The following is a 24,395-nucleotide window of genomic DNA, read 5'->3' on the forward strand; positions in this document are numbered from 1 at the left end:
GGGGAGCAGCGTGCCGCTTCTTTCATCACAGTCAGCCTTGTGCAGCGGCTCCATCTTGTGAAGATGCTGTCAGAGGTGGGATGAGACCCTGTGCATCCACACCATCGAAGGAAACAGGGCTTGCAAAGAAAAGCATCAGCAGAAGAAGTCGAACCCACTGCTAATAAAGCTGTGCCCAACAAGCCCTCCTGCGCTTTGCTTTCTGACCCCTACGCACCTTTTGGAGACTAACCACAGCCTCCAAAGTGTAGGGGACAGGCATTTGTCTTAAACATTTCTTGGCACAGAAGAAACCACAAGATGCCGGTTTACAGGGCAGAGCCCTGCACAAGAACCCACAGCCTGGCGCAATAACTGCCAACACGTTACAGCACAGGCGCAACGAAAGGTCATCTGGTGGTCACGGCACTTAATGGGGGCACCCGACAACCGACGACCCCCTAAAAAACACATCCGCATGCGCAAGGGGCTGGAGACACCACACGATCGTTGTGTGGGTACCAAAGTCTCTGTGGCACACGTGCTGTTACCTTGACTACTTCTTGGAACCAGGCGGAGACTTTGGGACTCGGACTGTATAAAATGGTGCCATTAGGAGCTACGGGTGGCATCCCCCACCACCAAGACACCAACAATCAAGAGGATCAACGGGACGCCGCTGGATCCACGGGTGGTGATATCTTCTGTCTCTGCCTCTCTCTTTCTCTCTCTCCTCCTCTCTTTAAACATGTGGCATGGGACTCAGTTGTGTAGTTGAGTTGTCTAGTTAAGTAGTTGCCATTTAGTTATTGTATCTACCCTCATGCCTTGCATTCTGTATTAATAAATGGTTAAACTAGTTGGCTGGCGTCGTTTCACCTTAATTCAGTCCAGGGGGATCACGAACTTGGTCGTTGGTCCCAAGGGGAGGGAGGTCATCCTAAACGACTCCTTTCGGCCCCAACACAAAGACACCAGCCAGACTCCCCCACCCACAGCCAGCAATACTTTTCCCCCCTTGTGGTATTTTTGGCATGTGAGGTGGCAGGGAAAGGGTTGTAAGTGTGCAGAAGCACGGCTGGGAAGCAGAGGGAGAGGTCTCTCGGGGGCAGGCAAGGAGCTTGGTAGACGGAGGCAAGGGCCTCCAAGACCCTCTGACTTGGGCAGCTGCAGGCAAATAACCCCTCATTAACGTGACACCAGTATCCTTAGCATTAGTGTCTGTCCCCAGGTGGCAAACGCAGTTTCGGTGTTTGGAAATGCCCAGCTCATTACAGTCCCTCTACTCACAGGCAGGCATATGCCAGAAACCTCCCGCCTTCACAGCAGAGAGAAATGTTGAGGCAAAGGGTTGTCTGAATCATTTCAGAGATGCATTGGACTTGTTAAAAGCTATTACAAAAAAAAAAAAGATGAAACAACAAGGTGTCATTATTTTTTTTTTGCTGACAAGCAATATCAGCAGAGCACGCTGTCGTGGGAGCAACCCCCCCAGGCAGGGGGAGATGGGCCACCAGCATGGACACGGCCAGTCTCTCAGGAGAGTGCTAGTCCAGGCAGTAGGGCTACATGCCCCTCTGCGCCACGTGGCCAACAGCCCAGGGTCAGTCCCAGCCCTCTTTTCTTGAGCAGTAGGGACACAGCCCGGGATGCTGGAATGGGACTGAGGCAAACACTTGCAGAACAGCTGGATGCTCGGTCTTTAGCTCAGCCCTCACCACAGCTCCTGCCAGGAATAGGGTGTGAACTATAAGATGTAGATGGAGAAACACCCAGAGAAAAATCAGGTGTTTCTTCTTCTCTTTGGAAATCTGGGAAATGCCACTCCTGAGTACATACTTGCCACCACGCCAATGTCTATAGTGCTGCAGGTTCTGTTTACATGAGAAAAAAAATGCTGTTAAGTCTGACAAAACTACAGCCCAATACATTTCATCATAGTGTCAGATTACCACTGAACGAAAGGTTGCTTTCCCTATATATTAAACTTCCCCAAACTTCAGTCCTATGCCAGAAGCTGAGCTGTGGACAAGTAGGTAAGATACCACTGCTCAGGGTGGGAGCTCTTCTCCTTCCCTTCAGCAATACCACTTCCTTGGCATCCCAGAGGCTGCAGCTTTTTCCTGCCTGAGATTTCTGCTTGAATAAGGATACTGAGATTTATCCTGTAGTTCTGGATTTAGGTCACCTAAATTTACATGGCTCTCATCCATACGTGAGCCTATCTCCCTAGGCTCCCCTCACAGCCCGTGAGGGGAAATGGGTGTTCCCAGAGTACAACTCACCCTAAAGCAGGTAGCCACAATGGTTTAGACAGCTTGCATCTTAAAAGTGCCAGTTTCTGGGTACAAAGAAAGTCTGAGGAGATTCAGGCGAAGCTGTCCAGGTATGGCGAAGGTGGTTTGTATATGGAATAAGGGTGCTCATGGTGGGAGTGCAGCAGCACAGGGCACTGAACATTACTAATTCTGTTTTCTGAACTAAATATTGGGGTTTGAGATTTGGAGGAAGTTACCAGTGCGCTGTAGAAGAGACGGGTTTGGAACACCAGCAGAAGTGAGAGGTTACAAATCTCTTTTGAATGGCTGCAGCCTGGTTTGCGCCAGAGCAGGAGAGTTGCCATTGGAGTCTCTTATAAAAAGAGACACAACTGCATTTGTGTATTGCTTTGCCTACCCAACCAAGAGAAACACCCCATCAGCTCAGAAAGAGTTTCTTTGTGTTTATTTGGCAAGCAGTGAGATATATCCGTGCCTTCATGCGTGCCAGTGCTGACTGATTGATTTTCAGGCTGTTTGGCATGCTCAGGAAGAACCGCGCCACGTACACAATGCTCGTGCTGCTGGGCCTTGCTGCCCTCCTGGGTAAGTCTGGCATCCCTCGCTGTCTCACCCCAAGCAGCCGGGCACACGCTCCCCGGGGCCGGGAAGCCGGAGACATTGACGCACTTCCTCACCTCCCTCCCCAAAATCTCGGTTGCCATTGAAGTCTATCCGAGGAGAGAGTGCTTGGGTCCCCTTCTGAGTCTTGCAGAAGGAGGGGTGGCCCCTGAGGGATGGGTGGGCGCAGGGTGCTGGGCGCAGGGTGCTGGGCGCAGGGTGCTGGGCGCAGGGCAGGACCTCCCCTCCTCTCCATCACAAAGAGGGACAGAGGCAGTCCCGTGTGGCTCCCGCACCCCGCAGCCCATCCTCTCCGGGGTGCAGCCTCCCCTTGGGTTTTACTCGCAGTCACAAAAGGTTTTTACTGCTTGAGCCTTTCCGTGTCCCCTCTGCAGGTGCCTCCCAGGGCCGCACGGATTGCTACGGCAGTGTCAACAGAATTAGAACCCCTGGGGCTTCAAGGAAAACTGCAAAGCCAGAGGGTTTATCCTACTCTGGTGAGTATCCCTCTTCTGCCAGACAGCTCCATTTCTCCATGGGACAATAATGCCAAATCCTTCACATTTCCAAAGTGCTGAACACACACTAGCTGCTGAGCCTCCATAATATCCCTGTAGGCGATCATCTACCTCCTCCCAGAGGCAAGGCAAACAAAATATTGGTGTAATTCTATTAGAAAGAGAGAGGTGAAAGACAATTCTGAGTTTTAAAAGTTATTAAGCAAATATCTTTACTTTTTATTTTAATTACAGGAGTTAGAGCTTCAGAAAAGATCGCTGAACGGGACCTAAGAGCTATGGATCAATATAAAACACTCATTAAGAAAGTTGGTGAAAAACTGTGCATCGAACCAGCCCTGATTGCTGGCATCATCTCCCGGGAATCTCATGCCGGCAAAGCACTGAAGAATGGCTGGGGTGACAATGGAAATGGATTTGGTTTAATGCAGGTATTTGCTGATACTCCACTAAAACCTAATAAACAAATAGCATATAAATAAAAGTAAGACTCCTAAACATATCATCCATTACAGCAGGGAAATGACTTCTTTTTGTTGTTTTGATATTTCTAGGTTGACAAAAACTCACATAGACCTGTGGGACAATGGAACAGTGAAGCTCATCTTACCCAGAGCACAAACATACTTATCACGATGATAAAGACAATACAGAAGAAGTTCCCACGCTGGACAAAGGATCAACAGCTGAAGGGTAAGGTACAAGCCACAGGTTTTGTCCAGGACAGAAGAAAAACTTTAGGATGAGAACATACTGAATTACTTCCCGTGTTTCTCAAAAACTATGTTTCTAGTAGGCTGTGGCTTAGCTTTTCACCCCTCTTTTATTTCACCGGCAAAAGACAAGCTTTGTCAATTCTGTGTAGTTTCTGCCTTTCCTTAGCATGGCAGTCTTGCTGAATTTTCACCACCATGTGGCAAATGTTTATACACCTGAAATCTAGTCTATATAAGAGCTGAGCTTTCCTTATCTGACCATGAGGAGTCTCCTACAGCCATTCAGGTTAACAAATAGCTCCGTGGTTTACTTGAACGGGGCCAGCAGTTCACTCCGTATCTCTGTTGACAAAGGAGATGAGTTGTTTGTTCTCAGGGAATTGCAAAATTGTGCTGCACAACATTGAATAGCTGCCCGCTTCAAAGCAGGCTGCACCCCGCAACCCCCTTGGACTGCTGGGGTGCCACAGCAGATTTGTTTCACAGCTACCTCAGATACGTCTGCTTTTCAACACAGCATACGGAGTAGCATATACGCAGCTGTGAGACAAAGACAATGCAATGTGTTTCAGCTCTCCTTTAAGAGCAGTAGTTTTCAAGAATGAGTGAGAAGTTACAAGGATGATGTTGGATATGATATGATATGATATGACATATGACATGATATATGACATGATATATGATATCATATGATATATATGATCCCATTCTATTCTATTCTGAACAAGCCCAGTATAAATGAAGGCCTTGTGCTGGGCCAGGTAAATAGTACAAGTTCATCAAGCTGCAAATATCTGTGAACACAAAACCTCAATATCTTTCAGATGTTTTGGTGGATTCAGGAAAAAATGTAAGCTGTTTGCAGAGCCCCATTTAAGTCAAAGAAGATCTGATAACGCCACCTATTCCCCTTCCAAAGTCCTGATAAGTGAAAGCTTTCAAAACAGTAAAAGCTGAACACATCAGGCTGGAATTTTCCCTGGTTTTTTTAAGTCTGTATGAGTTCTTTTGGAGTTTTGTTTCAGGTGGGATTTCTGCCTACAACGCTGGTGCTAAGAACGTCCAAAGCTATGACAGAATGGACATCGGCACCACCCACGATGACTACTCCAACGATGTGGTTGCGCGAGCCCAGTATTACAAGAAACACGGATACTAGACTTGGTAATCTCTACTGAGTAACTTCCTTACCATCACCTGCATGACAACCCTGAGGGAGACAAGACACAGAGCAGCTGTACCCTGCAAACCCATGGAGATGCAAATATACAGGAATGATTTACATGAATAAGAATTTGCAGACTAAAGCCCTGAATTTTTAAAACAATATTCAGTAAGACACCAGTCATATAGTTTCTTTACAAGCAATATGGTTTGGATTTTACAAAGGGAATATTACCAAAATCTTAATGTTTTTGTCTGCTATCTACTTATTTCTCTGAGTTATGAGGAATACCTTGTTTTGCTATTGATAATTTGCTGCCTTCCAGATCTTAAAACACATTTCTGGCAAAATCTGTCATTCTCTTAAGAAATCAAAAGGCAAAATACTTCCTTGGGTATTAGCTTCATGATTTATTTTTTCAAAGCTGCTTGATATTTACATTATGCTGTGGCATAGTCATTTTTTTCTGAATGCTAATTTTTCATATAAATGCATAGAATAGACGGATGCTTTCAGTCATACAGAAATAAGCAAACAGAAATTGAATAAAAGTGTTATTAGCAAACAAAGCAGGACTCCAATGTACTCATATTGTCATGTGTGCTAGCAAAGTTTGGATAAGTCTGATGTTAATTTTAGGCAGATAGAGAAACTGAGAAGGGAACAGGATGAAATACATGTTTGCGCTTCACAAAATTCTTTGCCTTCTCTGCTGCTTGAGAAGAGTGACACTCGGGGAAACAGCAGTCTTTGAGTTTGGTATATTTTGGTGCTCCTATTCCTTCTAGACCCGGAATTGAACTATGTTGTGGTTTAAGCCCAGCCAGCAACTAAGCACCATGCGGCTGCTCGCTCACTCCTTCCCCCCGGGTGGGATGGGGAGGAGAATTGGAAGAAAAAGGTAAAACCTCATGAGTTGAGATAAAGGCAGTTTAACAGGACAACACAAGGAGGGAAGAAGTAATAATAACAATAATACTAATAAAAGAATGTATAAAGCACGTGATGCACAATGGAACTGCTCACCACCCGGAATCTGATGCTCAGCCTGTTCCTGAGCTGCGATCCCTCTTCCCCCCAGCCAGCTCCCCCAGTTACATACTGAGCATGACATCATACGGTATCAAATATTCCCTTGGCTAGTTTGGGTCAGCTGTCCTGGCTGTGCCCCCTCCCAGCTTCTTGTGAAAATTAACTCTATCCCAGCCGACCCCAGGATAAACGATTTTGGGGGTGGGAGGGTGGAAAGGCAACAGAAGGAGAGGGGTAGATGCATGCAGGACTGAGTGACGCTCAGTCTCGAGGGCCAAAGAAAGAGTTGGGTTTGGTCTGGCAGCAAGTAGTGCAAGCCGTGCCTTTCCCACCAGCATCCACTTGCATCCTGAGGGAACTTCCTTTATTCTTCCATTATGAGCTTCTGGGACTGGGAATAACTGTACATCAAAATAATTAGAAAAACCACTGGCTGCAAGCATCTTAAATGGATAAGAAAATGCAATCCAAAGCCATTAACGGTGCACAGAGTTATGATACACATCCTCCCAGGAGCAATTAGAGACCATGCTAAAAACATCCAGCATAGATTTAAACAGGGTAAATAGTGCCCAGCCAACCTGTTTGCCTCCTGCGAGATGACTGACTTTATGGAGAAGGGGAGAGGAGCGCATATGGTATACCTAGACCTGCCAAGGTCTTTGCCCCAGCCTGGTGTAGTATCCTTATGGCAGACTGGTGAGACATGGACTGGATAGGTGGGTAGAAAATTGGCTAGAAAGTTGACAGGCTCAAAGTATGATGGTCAGTGTCACAGGGTCCAGCTGGTGGCCAGTTGCTAGTGGCATCCCCCAGGGACAGATCCTGCAGCCGGTACTGCTTTGTGTCTTCAGCAGCAATTCAGACTAGGGACAGAGAGCGCTCGCAGCAAGTTCACAGATGATACCAAATGGCAGGTCCTGGAGAGGCTGGAGAAATGGGCTGATGGTAACCCCATGGTGATCAATTAAGACAAAGGCAAAGCCCTATACCTGGGACAGAATAACCCCATGCACCAGTACGGGCTGGGAGGCAACTGTCTAGAAAGTAAGCTGTGCAAAAAGGGACCTGGAGGTCCTGGTGGACACCATGGGCCCTCACAGAGATGTAGACTAAGAGCACCCTGAGCTGCATTAGTAAAATTCTAGTCAGCAGGAAGGGGAACTATCATTTGCCTCTCTTTCACGTTTGTGAGACCACACCTGGAGCACTGTATGCAGTTTGGGGCTCCCTGATACGAGAGAGACACGGACATGCTGCAGTGAGTCCAGAAGAGGCCACCAAGCTGGTCAAGGGCGGGAGCACAGGACACACAAGGAGAGGCTGAGGGAGCGGGGTCTGCTCAGCCTGGAGAAGACTCAGCTTTGAGGTGACCATGCTGTCTGGGGCCCTGACTGCACTGACGGGCTCTGCAGACCCTTCTCCCTCTCTCCCAAGGGTCTGGCTGCCTGCATTGAAGGTCAGCTCTGATATTGCAACATGATGAGCCTCATCTGTTCTGCCCTCCCATGCACCTTTTGCCTGCTGGCTCAGGAGCTGCATTTAAGCTCACAACCTTGCCCTGGGTCCTCAGCTCAGCTGCACTGGAAGTCAGCCCTGTGCCTGGCTTTGTAACCTACTGATCCTGATTTTCCCTTGCTGACTTTCCTTCCTGGCTTGCTCTTCAACGTGTCTTGTAATGACAGACTTGTCCTAGCAGGTCACCTCGATTTGGAAAGACCTTGCTTGCCATCACCACAGCCCACGTGGTGCTGTGAGCAGTTTGTATGGGAAGGTAGGCTGGGAGGTGTCTGCCTCGCTGCCACCCTGGAGGAGCGGCTGTCTGACAGCATATGCTTGGAAACTTGGGTGATTCACTTAATTTTTTTAAATACAGGCTGCACAAATCACCCAGAGGTAACAAATGCTGATGACTATTCAACTCTTAGATCAACCCATTAGTCCTGCAGATTGACTCTGAACAATCGCTTCTGCAGATGCCTCATGCCACTAGTTCCTGGGACCAGCACGGAGGGATGTCCCTGTCCCACGGCTCACTGGCCCATGGGCTCCGTTAGCTGGAAGGCACCTTGCTGACACTTCAGCTAGACCTGCTATGAAATTACTTGTGTTTGTTGTGTTTGTTACATAAAACATACATGTTTTAAAGCTACTTTCTCTTGTCTTACCTTGTACCAAATTGCTCAGCAGTACCTCTGAAGGCAAGGTCTTAGCACTGGCAGTCTCCATACTAACTCCCACCGAGCCCATACAGCCAATGTCAGGTGAGATAAGGGCCGTTGTGCATTTACAGTTAAACATGAGCACCTCGGTATTTTCTACCTCCTGGCAGTTTTCCAGTAATCGTGTAATAAATACATGTCAAAAACATCCTGCCTTCTTCTTTCTTATTCAGAAGAAAACCTCCAAAGCTTTGTAATTTGCCTTAGCAAAGGTATAATTGGCTTAATATATATCTTCCCAAGGTCCTCCTTACATACACACAGAGATGGCTGCAAACCTCACAGCAGACGTTCACTGCAGACATCCCTCCAGGTGGACGGGTGGCAACTTCACCTTCTCCCCATCCACGCCACCGAGGTGGGCTGCGCTCTGCATGCCAGGATTTGCCTCCCACAGCTATAGAGGGGATTTAGTCTCCAACATCCACCATCTCCTGCCTTCTGGCCCAGGGACTAACACTGCCAGCATCCCTAGCCCAGGCCCAGAGCAAGGCAGCGCGGTGGGAGATGGGAGCGGGGAGGGCAGAAGTGTCCTGCTGTGGTGCAGAGGCAACCACCACACTAGGATGCACAACATCATAGTGTCTGCAAGACACACGAAGCCTTTGTGCTAATCAGCACCAGAAAAGCCTCAGCTAAGGACTGTGCTGGGTTCAGGTAGCCATAGTTCAGTGAAGATGCAGACCAACTGGAGAACCTCAAAACCACAGCAACAACCGTGATCAGAAGTGAAGAAAATGTGACCTGAAGAGACTGCAGAACTGGGACGGCTTAGACAAGAAAAAACGTGCTAAGGACAGGTATATCTGTCTATATGCAATAGACAGCCAGGAAAGGGAAAGAAGTAAAGAGGTTTGCCACGGCCATGTGGACAGAGTAGAACAACTACACATACATAAATGCAAAAATACATGTAGTTTCCCATTTTTGGCTTTCATTTTTAATTAGCAATGAATACAAAGCATTTAAGTATTGCTCCTTAGTATTTATCTTACAAGAACGGCCTTTGCTGTACTTAGGTGAGGTCATGAACAAGACTTCCAAAATACTTGAGAATTTATCTAAAGTCTCAGCTCAGCTTTGCAAGACCCACGGTTTGCAAACATGAACTTATTACAAAAGACACTGAAATTTGTGCAGTTTGTGTAAGTTTCATGGCTCTGTCCTGTTTGCGCTCTCCAGCATGGGGCTTTACATCTGCTCATGGGACAAGTAGAACTTCTGCAAAAACTACTGGGGACTTTTGAAACCAAACCAATAAATAAAACCAGCAGGGTTTTGAAATGTATGGTGCAGGTTGCCCCCTATAACAGCCACAGCCTTCTTTCCTTCTTTCAATACTCTTTTGGATCTGCACTATCAGGCTTAATGTCTTTTTGATTGCTTAAATGCTAAACTATAAAACTGAGCTTTAGCTACAATGGTGTCATAAGTTAATTCCTCAAATATGAACTGTTATTACAGAAAAGAAAAAAAATTTACCAAAGCAGTAGCTGAGAATCATGTATCACAAAGGGTATAGTTTACTGATGGGACTACACTACCTAAAAAGTAGATGGGGAAAAAAAAGGAAGTGCCACTTGATCCAAGTCAATTTAAATGCACATCCAACACTGAGAAGCCATGGGTGCTTCTAAAATAAGTCTGCAGCAGCAAAACATGCAAAGAACAATCCACTCAAAATTTTTATTACAGTTGGACTTGTGTGATTCTTTGTGAAATGCAGGAAGGGCCTAAAAGCATGTTCTTAATTTTCTTTATGATGCCTTAAACATTGATTTGTATCAGACAGGTCCTGAGTGACCTCCTTGGGTGTCTCTCATTTACAGAGAGAACATCTATTAAATGCATGCCAAAACTCTCAACTACTGGCTTACCAGAACAGAAGAGAGACTTGTTTTATTTTACGAGAAGAGATCCTTACTACTCATTACTGAAGATAAACAAGAGCTAAAAGTAACATAAATCACAACTGCCATCACACATTGTTTAAATATTTCCCAGCAGGATTACCCAACTTCCACCTTCCAACCTGAGAAGGTCACTATTTCACTGTTTCTCTGGGTATCAAAAATGCTGCAAAGCCAGACAGGACACACCCAAGGACAACACAAGCAAAAGTAAATCCAGTAGAAACAAGTCAAGTCACGCTCCTACAGTTAAAAAACTTCTAAATACAGTTTAAAAGCAGTTAAATATAAAACAGTTAAACACAAATTAAAAATAGACTAAATTTTGTTCATCTTGGCAGCATGATGTTAAAAAAAAAGCACACTAGTCATTGCTTTGCCTTTAATTGAAAACATTTCCAAGCTGCCTTGTCCCAGGCTGTGTGATATCACCTGCCCTCTCAGGAGCTTAACACGGATATTCTTCAGAGGAAGCTTTTGCAGATGAGCCAACACTCACACCCACACTGAGAAACGATGCTCTGAATCCCTTTCAATTAATGCATAATCTGCTTCTGAAAAATGCCAGGGCCTGCCTCCACAGTTATTATCTCAGTTCTTACACCAAATGTTTTCAGTTTGTAAGTAAGTCTCTGTCTCGATAAATCTCTCACTCACGGAAACCAGATTTAACCGACTCGCTCTCTTCTACCTCTTTCTTTCAGGCTTTTGCCCTCCTGACAGACAGTCAACAAGTTAAATTATTCCTTCGGTCATGTATGTGTACCTTCGGATCATGCCCTTGCCTTCGGCACGGTTGCACAGACAAAACGGACTGAATTCAGCAGCGGTTTCTGGGGAGGGAAGAAGCACCGGTCCCCGGTGCTGCAGTGCGGTAGGGCAACCCGCAGCCCACGGCGCTGGCTCGTGGCGCTCTGAGGTGAGCTCAACACGAAAGACCACGTTTCATGGCAGAACCACACTCTGACAGGCTTTTTGTAGAGTTTCTGAAAGATGGAGAAAAACTAGGATGAGCTGGAGCTGAATTGGAGGTTGCTGAATGTCTCAGCTAACAGCGAGTACAAGGGGAATCTGGGACATAAACCACGATTTGGGGCACTTTTGAAGCTGCCCAAAGCCACCACCTGTACCCCTGACATCGCAGGAGAGATTGCAATGCAGAGTGGCTTACGTACTGCCTCCTCCGCAGCGAGTGAGCAATGGGACGAGTGAGAGATGCTGCAAAGAGCACCAGCAAAAGCTGTAACCGGTTTTCCAACCCTGGAGAACCAAGCCTGCGGCAGCTCCCAAGCTCTCGCTGCAGCCTGCTTGACACCGCACGGGTGACAGGGCTGTTGTTATGAACCACTGTGCCGACATGCCATTCTCCCCCAGTAGCCTGAGTACGGGTTTGTTGAGGAAAATACTTCCCAGGACATGTGAGACTCCACGCACGCATATATGGTTAAACAATAATTTCTGGATAGGGCTCCAGAAAACATGGGAGATCTACCTGCCTGCCTGAATTACGGTGATGTAGAAGCAGCAAACTGGTACATCCTTTATGATTCTCCCCCAGCAATAAGGGAAAGGTAGCACAGGCCGTTCAGAGATTGCTGGTTTGTGAATCATCTTCAGTGGTATCCTGAATTTTCAATTTTTTTTAACGTCACTTCTGTATGAGCCATATCTGTTCTATTTTCCTTCCTACCAGACGTACTTGCTTCTGTTTCAACCTTCTTTATACTCACTTGTAGTCGTGAACATGAAGGGCTCCATGCATGGGCTGCTGTGACTTTTTGCAGCTGGTTCTCTATGGGAGGTATCAACAGTACAGGAAAAATTTACAGAATCGAATCTTTCAACGCAGTGACACGGGCTGAATTCCCCAGCTTAAAATGCGGAAAAGCTGATGAAATAGCAAACCAGCATTTCAACCTCACAAAATTTACCGCGGGGCAGAAGCATGTCGGGATGGATTAGCAGTGATGGGGAGGTCTGCCACCAAGTGGCTTTTTTCCATACTGCTGAACAGCTACAGTAGCTTTAATCCACACTGCCTGCTGATTTGGGTTTGTGCTTTCACCTTTGTTGTGGCTGTACAAGAGGGGATAACAACAGGGACCTGGCATAGTCTCTGCCTATCCAAATTCTCAGCGGTTGCAGCTCTGTGTCATGTTATTGTTGCTGGGTCTTTGCCTGCAAAAACTATTACATCCAAAAGTGCAGGTTCCTGTTTCCCCATTGTCAGCACATTATTGCTCCCAACAACTGAATGTGGGCGGTGGTTTTCAGACGAGGCTCCTCCTAGTTCCAAACTGTTAGCAACGGGGGTTTTAAATTAAATTAACAGGTATTTCATTTTTTAAATCGTCATTGTGTTTGTGCTGCAGAGCAGAAACCCTGTTGTGTTTGGGTGGACACACAAGAAGTTGTCAGGCGTTCCTGTTTCCCGTAATAGCAGTGACATGTGGGAAGTCCACTGAGTCAGCTGCTCTAACACGCCATCAGCAGATAAAAAGCCCGTTTGCCTCCACAAAGTGCGGCGAGAAAGTGGGGAGACATCCTGCAGCAAACATGTCAGGTCTGTGATGTTTGTCTGATATTCTTGTAAATAATTCACTGTACCAAAGTCTGTTTTCCATTAACTGCTGGGCTCGGGTTAGCATTGTTCCTCTCAGTTGCTGTTTGCATGTTTTCCCTTCTGCAACGGCGTGTTTAGACAACAGATAAATGCAGATAAATTGCAAACTGCAAGTCAGAGAAATTGTAATGTAATTGAAGGATGTTTCACTTCGATTTTTCTTGTTGACAGTAGCTATGGAAAAGCAAGCTGGAGCCAGTAAGTGGTAGGATTTCTTTTGATTCTCACAGATTATTTTTTTTTTTATTTTGGAATAGAAAAAACACCTTTTGGAAGTGCCTTTCTCCATTGGCTATGTGGGCAGCTCAAGTCACAAGATTAGTCTAGACAGCTAAGTTTTAGGCAAGCTAAAATTTGAGGCGATGAATTGTGCACAAGCCAGTTCACCTCACAAGCTACACTGTGGCTTTATGCTAGCATGACTGAGAGGTAATCCTTTCCAGAGCATGCGATACCATGACTGCATCTGCTAGCACACATGCCTGCACTAGTATCAAAATGATGCCATGGGTGTCAGTCATGGATCTGAAAACATTTCAACGGCATGCATCACACACTGCGCTGGCCTGACATCTGGTTGTAAATACTGCTCATAGGCTGTTTGGAGCGTTACGGGAATATACTGAACGTTGACACAACTGGAGCTTCGGAGGCAACTGCAAAACCAGAAGGTCTGAGCTATGCAGGTAGGCACTAATTCGGTTGTTCATCTCCCTTTACATCCATGCACAAGCTCATGCCTATTACGGATCCCAGTCTCTGGCTGTCCGTCACTTCCATGTGAGCAGATTTTTCCACAACCAACAAAGATCCTACTTGGGCACGTAAGTTTATGTTGGGAATAGAGTTGCCTTTGAGATGATATTCAAGACCATCACAGAGAAAATGCAAGGTCTGCTGGGTGTATCCAACGCCTGCCATCGAGCCTGCTTTTCTCTCTCCCTTAAGAGGGTTTCCCTCATGATCTAAGTTTCTGAATATTTCCTCAGTGTAGTCCTAAATTAAAAGAAACTAAATCTGGGACTAATCCACCCAAAGGCTTAGATTTAAAACAAGAAGACCTGCCTTTTAGTCTGCACACTAGAGAACTGCCCTCTGTATTTGAAAAAATATCTTTTATATCATCTGTGTATTGATTTCTAGGGCACTTACCCTTCAGCAAAATTGGTCAATTCTATCATTGCTTGTCTCTAAACAGATTCAGAAGGATTCAAAAAGTCAGCTCAGTCATAATGACTGCTAGAACAATTTGTTTCTGATTTTAAAAATGAAAGGAAAAGTCACGCACATTGTGTTGCAGGAGTTCCTGCCTCAGAGAAGATTGCAGAAAAAGATTTGAAGAACATGGAGAAATACCAAGCCAAGATTACACAAGCTGGCAACAGCAAGTGTGTTGATCCAGCTGTGATTGCTGGTATTATCTCTCGAGAGTCGCATGCTGGGACAGTGCTGAAGGATGGCTGGGGTGACCATGGAAATGCATTTGGTTTAATGCAGGTATGGTCAACCTTCTTAAAAACACAAACCTCATCCTTCTTTTGAAGCAGAAAGTCAGAAGAGTAGCAAGGTCCCCATTGAAAGGCCGACCCCTAAACCTTTTCAGCCAACTCTTTGGCCAGAATAAAGCCAACACTAACCCAGCTGTCAGCTCCCGGCACCAGGGAAGGACTCCGGTGAGTGTCACAGCATGAGCAGGCTGGTTTTGCACTGTGAAACCGCTGCTTGCTTCCCAGCACGCTCTTGGGAATGAAGAGATTAGTTATTCCTATTTCATACTTTAGATAATAAATCTTGTTTCAAAAAGCATTTTTTTTTTAACTAAGCACAGAGGCCTGTAGGCTGCAGCTACATACAGTCAGGTTAATTAGCATTTATGCACCACAGGGGCCTGGCTAGTGGGGGATCTTGCTTCATTATTCATGCCTACATTCACGTCTCACTTGTTTGCCAAGTTGTACGCTTATCCATACAATCCCTAAACATTTGCTGCATGCATTGGGATCCGCTTTTGTAACAGCTCCAGCCCCCTCAGACTTGCGCTTTACTACCCCATGGAGAAGAGGTAGAGGTGGAGGAGAAGGAGAAGAAGGAGAGCAGAACTGGGGCAGAGATCGAGGGGAGATCCCTAGAAAAAAACCGGGGTTTTCCCACCCTTGATGCAGCTGGGGAGGAGAGGGGCAGTCACCTTACAGCTGGAAAAGCTTGAACAGCAGTAAGCCCACTTTCTGCACCCTGTCACCTTCACAGCAGCAGCAGCTGTGTTGGGTTTTTAAGGCTCTGACAGACAAGGAGGTGGGGCACGCATTCCTCTTCAGTGCCCCGATAGTCTGCTATTCACACATCTGCGAGCTTTGCCTGCGCTTTGAGCTGAGCTTGCTTCCTCTCTATACAATTACAAAAGAGGTAAACCATGAGATTAAAGATCAAAATGAATAAAACCAGCCTGTAAGCAATGAAGAGCTCTGGATAAATAGCGGGGTTTCTGGTTTGCTGATACTGCTGTCTCACTTTCAGGTTGACAAACGGTACCATAAGATTGTTGGGTCATGGGACAGCGAAGAGCACTTAGCACAAGGCACAGAGATTTTATGTGGGATGATAAAGGAAATCCAGAGGAAATTCCCAAGTTGGACAAAGGAACAGCAGCTCAAAGGTAGAGTTTTGTCAGCTTTAAAACACTTCACACATATATGTCAAACGCAATAACGCTGTGAAACCGAGCACTTCAGAAAATTGAACACATTCCAGTCCCTCTATTTGTTTTATTGAGGCATGGAATAATATTCCTTAATACTCACTGAAAGGAATACAGGAATAAGAGTTGGTTAGCTTTCTAGCAGGCTTTTGGAAAACTTGGCAAATATAATGACATTTTTCAGTTGCAAGGAGTAAGGGTGGGTTTTTCCCCTCCTCCGTTTCATTTGTTTTGTGTTTCTATACCCACCTACAAAAAGCTACTATCCTGGCAACTCTGAAGAAGGAACACGTTGATTTTGAAAATGTATGGTCCTCTCTGGAGGAAACATGGTTGTATTTTTGAGCACCGATTACAACTGAAGCAGTCGTGGTTGGGTCCCTTTATTCTAACTACAACACAAATATGCCTGAGGTTATTAATGTGGGTAGGCATGAAGGAATGCGCACAAAAGGAAACAGTCATACAACTGAAGATGTTAACATTAGCAAAATACAGCACGGGGACAATGATCACCAAGTCCGGCTGTAAAGGAGGAAATTATGATTTCTTCACAAAGTTAAAACAGAAAAGGAACACCTCAGTGACAAAAATAGCTGGAAATGGTAATACTATGGCCAACAGTACTCGTGAAAAGAGAGCTACAAACTAAAGCAATGCATTTAAATTGTGATTTTTATTTGCTTATTTACTGATGAAGTATCACCTCTGTTTATGTGTGTCTTTCACTCGCATTTCAGGTGGGATCTCAGCCTATAATGCGGGAGCTAACAACGTCCAGAGCTATGATAGAATGGATATTGGCACAACCCACAATGACTATGCCAATGATGTGGTTGCAAGAGCCAAGTTTTATAAGAGAAATGGATACTGAGATACCCGAGTGATGATTAGATTTGAGTCACTGGCTGTGTACTTTGCTTCTAATTAAAAAAATTCTGGATTTCTCCCCCAGAAAGAGTAAGAACGGGGGAGGGCAATGAAGCCAGAAACTAGTGCAAGCTTTCAATGTTTTTTTTTCAGCTAAGGCTAAAAAAATTACTTTGAGAGATAACACTGCTAATAATCCAAACTGCAACCTATCTTTTGCCATTTATTTTTTATGTCACTTCACGAGAATATTCTAGTAGAGTCTTCATCTGTGCTTGCAGTTTCTCAAAGCAGCAGATTAATGCTGCAAGAAAGTTGTAACACTGCTTAACAAGATTTTATCTGCCTTAGATTTTTATCTGTCAATACATATGTCTAACAGCAGTACAAAATTGGTTTTTAACAACTTGCAATTTTGGAATTGAGCATTTGCAATAAATATTGCATATGTTTAATCTACTGGAAGAGTGTATCACAGTGTATCACATCCTTTCAGAATACTTGCTCTTAACTTTGGTGGTCTGACCCCAAAGTGGCTGTTTATTGTGACAAGAGGGAAAATACTAAGCTATCCTTGACTTTTTTTTGCCCTTCAAACTACATTTTAAGCCTTTACAGTTGCAACAATCTGTAAAACTCAAGCTGCTGTAATGAATACTTCTATTGAAGCTATATATTATCTTCAATGCAGGGTCTGGAGTAAGAATATGCACATTCCATCATGTTTTTAAAGTGGCATGTAGTTTGTAAAATCTGATGCAAGTTCATGCACAATAAACAGATCCTTTTAATCAATCACATAGTAAAGCTTTTGGGGAACCTTAGCTTCAGAGTTGTTGGGTCCATTCAGCCATTTCAAGACACACGGGAGAAAAGCAAGTAGTTTAAAGTGGTTTAAAAGAACCCTCAAGTGTTATCACTAGGGGCTAAAGGAGAAATAACAAAGAGCACAGGGGGGTTGGTTGGTTGTTTTAAATATGGTGCATTTTTTTATAGCTAGTATTTTGTACCTGTGATTAAATATATCCTGATGCTATTATTAGAATTGTATTGATCTACTCACACGACAGTATTAATTACCAGATCTGAAACAGTAAGTGAACCTGCAACAGAACAATAGCACAGAAATAAATTTATTCTCAAAACAGTACATTTCCACATTGCTACCACGTATTGGGCCAAAGATTTGTTTGAATATACTTTAAATGCTACCGCAGGTAGACACAACAAATGGTTCCTCCCCAAGAAGCAAGCTCAACATGAGCCAGAAAAGGCAGCTAAGGGTACCCCGGGCTGTATGACCAGAAGCACAGCTTGACCGAGGGAAGGGATTACACGCCTCTACTAAGCACTTGTTAGACCACATCTAGAGTAGTGTCGTTTTGGGCCCCCTGACCCAGGAAAGGCCAATTAAGTAGAGCAGAGAGCCACCAAGGTGGCTGGGGCTGGAGCACTTGCCCCATGAGAAGGGACAGCTTCAGGTGGACCTAACAGCAGCCTCACAGTACCTACCTGTGAGGGATAACTGAGGAGATGGAGCCAGGCTGGCTCCTCCTGGTAGTGCAAAGGGGGAAGAGAAGTGACAACAGGCATAAACTGAAAGAGGAGAGAGGTTGAGATGGGATACAAGACTGTATTCTACATAAAACTGTTCCCCGTGAGGACAGCCCGGCAGCAGAGCAGGCTGCCCAGAGAGGCTGACCTGTCCCTGTCCTCAGAGGTTTTCAAGACCCAGCTGAACAAAGTCCTGAGCAACCTGGTCTGACCTCAGCGCTGGCCTTGCATTGAGCAGGAGGTTGGACTAGAGACCTGTAAGGTACCTTCCAACCTGAATTTTGCTATCGTCTTAAGGCAGCCTGTTTGTTCCCTGGCAGCGTCTCTTACCTGTGCTTCATGAAGATTTACATGAAGCATTTACAATGCTGCATTAATGAAAGTATGTGGACACACACTGTGTTTGTGCACCCTGTTGGTTCAGGTCTTAGACCTGAGAGCAAATCTTTAGAGAACGTATGCCTACACAGAGAAGGTTTAGGATAGCGGATTGACTGTATGACAGTTGTGACCTTGGAGGAAATACAATTTCAGAAACATCCAAACTTACACGTATTAAAGATTTTAAGAAAAGACAAATTCCTTTTTCATTAAAACTGCCAGCTTTTCCATTAAAGACAGCTGTAAACAGCTCTTGTAGCTAAATCTTACCCAGAAATAACAGATACTATCTAAAGCATTTTCCATTCTCTGTATTTGGGGAGTAGTTGTCAGCTCTGCTCTAAGTTAGGTAGTTTATCACACACTTTTAAGTTATGCACAGTACCAAGCAAGCTTGTTCATTAACACATTCTTTCCAGTTTACACTGCAGTACTTTCGAAGGTTGTAGCATCTGTATAGTGTAATGAATAGAAGATCCATATTCACATACATACTGTCTATGACAGAACCGGCAGCACTCCCTGTGTTCGAGATTCACCAGGCTGTAGTGCTGTGGACACAAATCCTGAACGTGCTTGATAAGGCTGAGTGATCCTGGCTATGGTGCTCCGGGCCACCAATCCTGGTACTAGTCTTGTATTGGCTATCCCTCAGCAACAAGACCCACTTGCCTAATTTTCTGGGCCCTAGTACTTGTGCCATCCTTTTAAGCATGCCCTATAGCTTAGATGCACTACACACGTCCTTCAAAAGGGCTGAAATTTCAGCTTGTCCTGAGTACCTCCCTGTAGGAACATGATCAACACCACAGAGAGACTGCAGTTAAACACACTGCAGTGCAAGATGCTGTGCGGATACTGGAAGGAAGGAGGAAGGGAAGAAAAGCAAGATTCATTTATCTGCTTCACTTTTTCCTTGCTATTCTACATACTTCAGACTGACACCAGTATTTTCTGTGTCCTTCCCACTACAGCCTGCAGCTTGTTGAGAAAATTGAGTTTTTTCAGCCCAATTTTGCGTTTCTGCCTTCAGCCTGTCTGAAGGAACCATTACACTCTTCACTGCCACTACCACAGCCTATCCTTCTTTTTCCTCTGCACACAGTGCTTCCAGCTTTTATGTCCCTCTACTGTTATCTCTATTCCTTTGAACTCCTACTGGTGTTTACTCTTCTCTGCAAGCATGCAGAAAGGATAAACACTCATTTTCAGCCACTGTATCCCTCTGATCATCTCACAACATAGAGTCATTAACTCCTCTACAGCGTGTCTAGTGTGGGAGAGGCTCACACTGTGGTAAACTATGGAATTTATGCTCACGGGAATGAAAACTACTTTATCATTTGATACAGCAGCAGCTTCCTAACTTTGGCCACAATTCTTAAAACTGTAAATAAAAATATGCACACACTGCTATTCAAGATCTTTCAGTAAAAGGTATTATTTTATAAACTTGCAGCTCGTAATTACTAACTTGCATTAAAGAGGTATGCTTCAGGGTCTCCAGATTTCTAAAGTTTGCAATTTTAAAACAGGAAAAGCATCAACTTTCACACAGACTGCAGCTCTTAGGCTATTACTATTAAACATTTAGGATCAAGAAATACGTATGAAGCGAGATAGCATGTTTCCTGAAAAACAAATTATACAACCTACCAAGATGTGAATCACTCCTTCTGTTATTCCCAAATGGAGTTCAGGTACTTTTTAAGCTACAGAGGAGGCCAGACTGTTTGCTAAGGAACAAGCGTGAGATCTGGATGACCGAGGTAAGTCACCCAAATGCCTGCCTCAATCAAACGACACTCTTGGTGGATAGCCAGTCAACTCTCGTGTAACTGGTAAACAGAGAGCTTTTCAGTTCCAGTTCCTTCCTTTGCGCAGTGAAGGTGACATCATGCGCCACCATTGTAAACCTTTACTGTTACCTGGGAAACGTCCTCACCATCATTAGTTAGATCTAGTCTACTTACTTCTCTGCTTATCTGACTTTTATAAAGTTTTCCAATAGCTAGCCATAAACTGCAGTAACGTAGCCACAAAATTAAAACACAAGGACAGAAAGCCTATCATTAATTTAATATTTCAGGCAAACATTATCAACACTGAATTTTATATTTGTACACACATAATCCTTCTTTAAGTATCAGTGTCACCTCCACCACTCACACCAGACACAGTAAGAAGTTTACATTTCATAGACAAACTCTTAACTTGGGAGTTAAATTATTTATTTTATAAAGTATAAATCCAACCAGCACACCTTATGACTTAATTTCTTTCTGCTCCACAGGTTTCAGATGCCGTTTAATGACAAGCTCTCCCTTGCTCGTAAGAAAGGTGTCTGACATTTCCTCTTCTGTTGGCAACCCATAAGGTAGTTTCAGTGGCTGTATTCTACAGGCAAAAGAGTTTGCTTAGTGAAGTCCTATGACTAGAAGAGAGTTACATTAAGTATTCCAAATTAAAAAAAAAAGTTAACAAACCTTATCAGGTGTTTAACAACTTTCAGCCTGGAATTCACAGAAGGGATATTTTTGTGCAGTCTTGGCTGATGCGCCTATATAAAGGATAGAATAGATTTTACAAATGCATTGCCAAACCCCAAATCTCTGTTCACTGAACTTCTCACACTATCAGTAAAACTACAAACCGTATTTGCAAATATAAGATTTAGAGAAATAAATTATGCATCAAGAACATACATAAAAATACAAAATCAAAACTTGATCAAACTCTTGATTCCAGTAAAATGACAAATCCAGATTTATTCCCATTATATTATCAATATATACATATATCTTTCAACTATTAAAAATACTGTAAGCGTAAATACAGTAGTTTAGGAGTAAGACTGCTTGCTTCAGTTAGATCTCAAATTGATCAAGCAAACATTGTTTCTCTGTAATATAACACTGACTAGACAAATTTTTGCACAACATGCAATTGGCCTGAAAAATTTGGATATAACATCTTTGACACAAACTCTTAAGAGTCTGTTTGAAAATTTATCATCCCTTTTGGATTTGGAAGCGTTTTCAATAATAAATGAGTCTTATTTGCCTACCTGCAATATCTGAATAATATGACCCACAGCGAAAATTGAACTCAATGAATTTACAAATCTATTTTTATTATTTTAGCAGAATTCTCAAGGTAAGGTTCTCCTCAGGCAGGCATAGAAATACCATACAGTGATATTCTGAATTCCCACTAAATGGGCATTTGCCATTAATGTTCTTCTCAGCTCTTAAATGCATCATCGATTTCTCAATTACATTTATTTTATAGCAGCTGTAAAGCAATCCGAATTCTGTGACTGCAAAACTGAGGTCCTTAAAAAAACCCACCACCTTAATTCTACCCTATGTTTACACATTTCTGATGTACACAATAAGTATGAAGAACAACAATCATACTTTATCCAGTCCAAGATCTTTTATTATCTTCTTTTCCCAATACGGGCGACCAATTACACTTTTTATTCTGGTAATAACATGGATTTTGTGGGGCTGCTCAGGGTCACCTCCATACTTTTCATGATCTCCAGGCTGCGGCTGAAATACCTAGAATAAGAAGTTCACAAAAATGGAGGGTTTTTTCCTAAATATCTGAATTATTATAGTTAACAAAATAACTCTCTAAAACATATTTCAACCCTGGTAAAAATTCTTACATGTTTAGCTGCCTTTCTTTTCAGAAGGTCAAAGCACCAACAAGCGACCTCAAATTTAGCTTTTATAAGATTAAGTCAAACATATTTTTATAAAGGTTTGCACCATTGAGTTTGGCTGTACAACTGCATAGAAATACATGGACAACACTATACCAGCACAGCACTTAATTCACATGCATCTCATTGAAGAACCTCTACTTAGCCTCTGAATGCTAAGTTTTTCCAAAGGCTTTAAGAATGATTTTAAGGAAAAGAGTCAACTGATACTAGATGGTATCTTGCAAAAATATAAGCTAAAAATGTAAATGTAAAAATGTACAATGTAAGTCAAACTTCCAATCTCTTTGGTTTTACTTATTTATTGAATAGACTATTTTAGTTGGAAGGGACCTACAACAATCATCGAGTCCAACTGCCTGACCACTTCAGGGCTGACCAAAAGTTAAAGCAGGTTAAGGGCATTGTCCAAATGCCTCTTAAACACTGACAGGCTTGGGACATCGACTCCAGTGTTTGCCCACCCTCTCGGTAAAGAAACGCTTCCTAATGTCCAGTCTGAATCTCCCCTGGTGCAGCTTTGACCCATTCCCATGCGTCCTATCACTGAATCCCATGGAGAAGGGATCAGCACCTCCCTCTCCATGTCCCCTCCTCAGGAAGCTGTACAGAGCAGTGAGGTTGCCTTCAGCCTCCTCTTCTCCGAATCAGACAAGCCCAAAGTCCTTAGCCGCTCCTCACAGGACATGCCTTCCAGCTCTTTGACCAGCTTTGATGCCCTCCTCTGGATGCATTCAAGGACTTTTAACATCCTTCTTAAATTCTGGAGCCCAGAACTGCACACAGTACTCAAGGTGAGGCTGCACCAACGCTGAATACAGTGGGATAATGCCCTCTTTTGACCAGCTTGTTATGCTGTGTTTGATGCACCCCAGGGTGCGGGTTGCCCTCTTGGCTGCCAGGGCACACTGCTGCCTCATGCTGAGCCTGCTGCTGACCAGCACCCCCAGATCCCTTTCCACAGGGCTGGTCTCCAGCCAATCCTCTCCCAATTTATACTTGTGCCTGGCGTTACTCTGTCCCAGGTGCAAAATCCAGCATTTTGACTTGTTAAATTCTATCCCATTAATCATAACCCCGTGCTCCAATCTGTCTAGATCCCTCTGCAAGGCCTCTTGTCCCTCGAGAAAGCGGACAGCACCTCCCAGTTTGGTATCATCAACAAACTTGCTAATGTTGCATTCAACTCCTGCATCCAGATCATTGATAAAGATATTGAACAAAATTGGCCCTAGAATTCAACCCTGAGGAACACCGCTGGTGACCGGTCACCAGCCAGATGTAGCCCCATTCACTATAACCCTTTGAGCCCTGCCGTTCAGCGAGTTCTTCACCCAGCGCACCATAAACCTGCTCATCCCACAGTCTCTAGAAAGCTGTCATACCACAGAAAGCAAAGAATTAAGCAGGCTAATACCTATTTTTCACTTTCTCAACTACTGAAGCACATACCGAGTCTGGAATTCTCGACCTGGTAAAGAGACAACGAGCCCACACTGCGGACGCCATCCCCTCTATCCTCTTCCCCAGCATCTGCAAAGAGATCAGGACATAACTCGTCGGGACTTTCCTTACAGCTCTTCAGACTTGCGAACGGGTTACACAGCCACTCACGCTCAGACCGGGTGAGCACATATCCCGCGTTTATCACGTCTCTCGGCGGCTGAAGAACAGACTGTGCTGACACCGGGCGCCCGCGGGCTCCTCGGCCTTTCCAACGGCCGCGCTCTGCTCTCAGGGGAAGCACCGACCGGGCGAGGGGGCGAAGCTGGCAGCAGGGTGAAGCCAGCCCCCACCGCCCGCTTCTCCTTCCCCCCCCTCAGCGGCGGCTGCCGGGCGCCGCCATGGCCGCTCCCCACCGCCCCCTCATCGCTTCACGGGGGAGGCCCCCCCGCCGCCGCAGGCGGAGGGCCTGACAGCCAGTGCCGCGTCGCGCCCGAACCGAACCGAACCGAACGCCCAACCCGGGCCACCACCTGCCGAGCGGCCGCCTGCCTCAACCCGCCTCCGCCCGCCGCGGCCGCCATCTCCGGTGCGCAGCCTCCCGGCCGGGCACCAGCACCACGGCACCTCAGTTCCGCGCCGGCGGAAGGACATCAGTGAGACACAGCCCCCCCC

At 44.8% G+C, this 24,395-nt stretch overlaps 3 protein-coding genes across 9 annotated transcripts; 2 read left to right on the forward strand and 1 right to left on the reverse strand.

Annotated features, from left to right (window-relative positions):
- The first annotated feature begins 607 nt into the window (after positions 1-607).
- Positions 608-5,826, forward strand: LOC115334707 (lysozyme g-like). 5 transcript variants are annotated; one of them, XM_029999237.2, is made up of 6 exons: positions 608-670; positions 2,770-2,843; positions 3,254-3,355; positions 3,611-3,807; positions 3,931-4,069; positions 5,118-5,826. In XM_029999237.2, exons 2-6 carry the CDS (start codon positions 2,780-2,782, stop codon positions 5,249-5,251), a joined length of 636 nt encoding a protein of 211 aa, XP_029855097.1. In that variant the 5' UTR covers positions 608-670; positions 2,770-2,779; the 3' UTR covers positions 5,252-5,826. The 5 variants fall into 5 exon arrangements, with proteins under 5 accessions (XP_029855097.1, XP_040975476.1, XP_040975478.1 ...); XM_041119542.1 differs by having other exon boundaries at positions 620-685; XM_041119544.1 differs by having other exon boundaries at positions 625-673.
- A 6,920-nt stretch (positions 5,827-12,746) lies between these two features.
- Positions 12,747-17,404, forward strand: LOC115334657 (lysozyme g-like; the record flags this gene model as incomplete). The annotated part of the gene is made up of 5 exons (XM_029999118.2): positions 12,747-12,984; positions 13,641-13,730; positions 14,345-14,541; positions 15,559-15,697; positions 16,480-17,404. Coding segments are annotated over 5 exons (798 nt in total), but the record flags the coding sequence as incomplete, so codon positions are not given.
- A 3,200-nt stretch (positions 17,405-20,604) lies between these two features.
- On the reverse strand, positions 20,605-24,374 carry MRPL30 (mitochondrial ribosomal protein L30). Of its 3 annotated transcripts, none has more exons than XM_029999119.2 (5): positions 24,254-24,374; positions 23,730-23,810; positions 21,964-22,110; positions 21,031-21,104; positions 20,605-20,941 (listed from the first exon to the last, which is right to left on the reverse strand). In XM_029999119.2, the coding sequence occupies exons 1-5, from the start codon at positions 24,302-24,304 to the stop codon at positions 20,809-20,811; spliced, it is 486 nt and encodes a 161-aa protein (XP_029854979.1). In that variant the 5' UTR covers positions 24,305-24,374; the 3' UTR covers positions 20,605-20,808. The 3 variants fall into 3 exon arrangements, with proteins under 3 accessions (XP_029854979.1, XP_029854980.1, XP_029854981.1); XM_029999120.2 differs by having other exon boundaries at positions 24,269-24,319; XM_029999121.2 differs by lacking the exon at positions 24,254-24,374 and adding an exon at positions 23,892-24,070.
- Positions 24,375-24,395: the final 21 nt, after the last annotated feature.

Source organism: Aquila chrysaetos, chromosome 23 (assembly GCF_900496995.4).
Source record: "Aquila chrysaetos chrysaetos chromosome 23, bAquChr1.4, whole genome shotgun sequence".
Lineage (NCBI taxonomy): Eukaryota > Metazoa > Chordata > Aves > Accipitriformes > Accipitridae > Aquila > Aquila chrysaetos.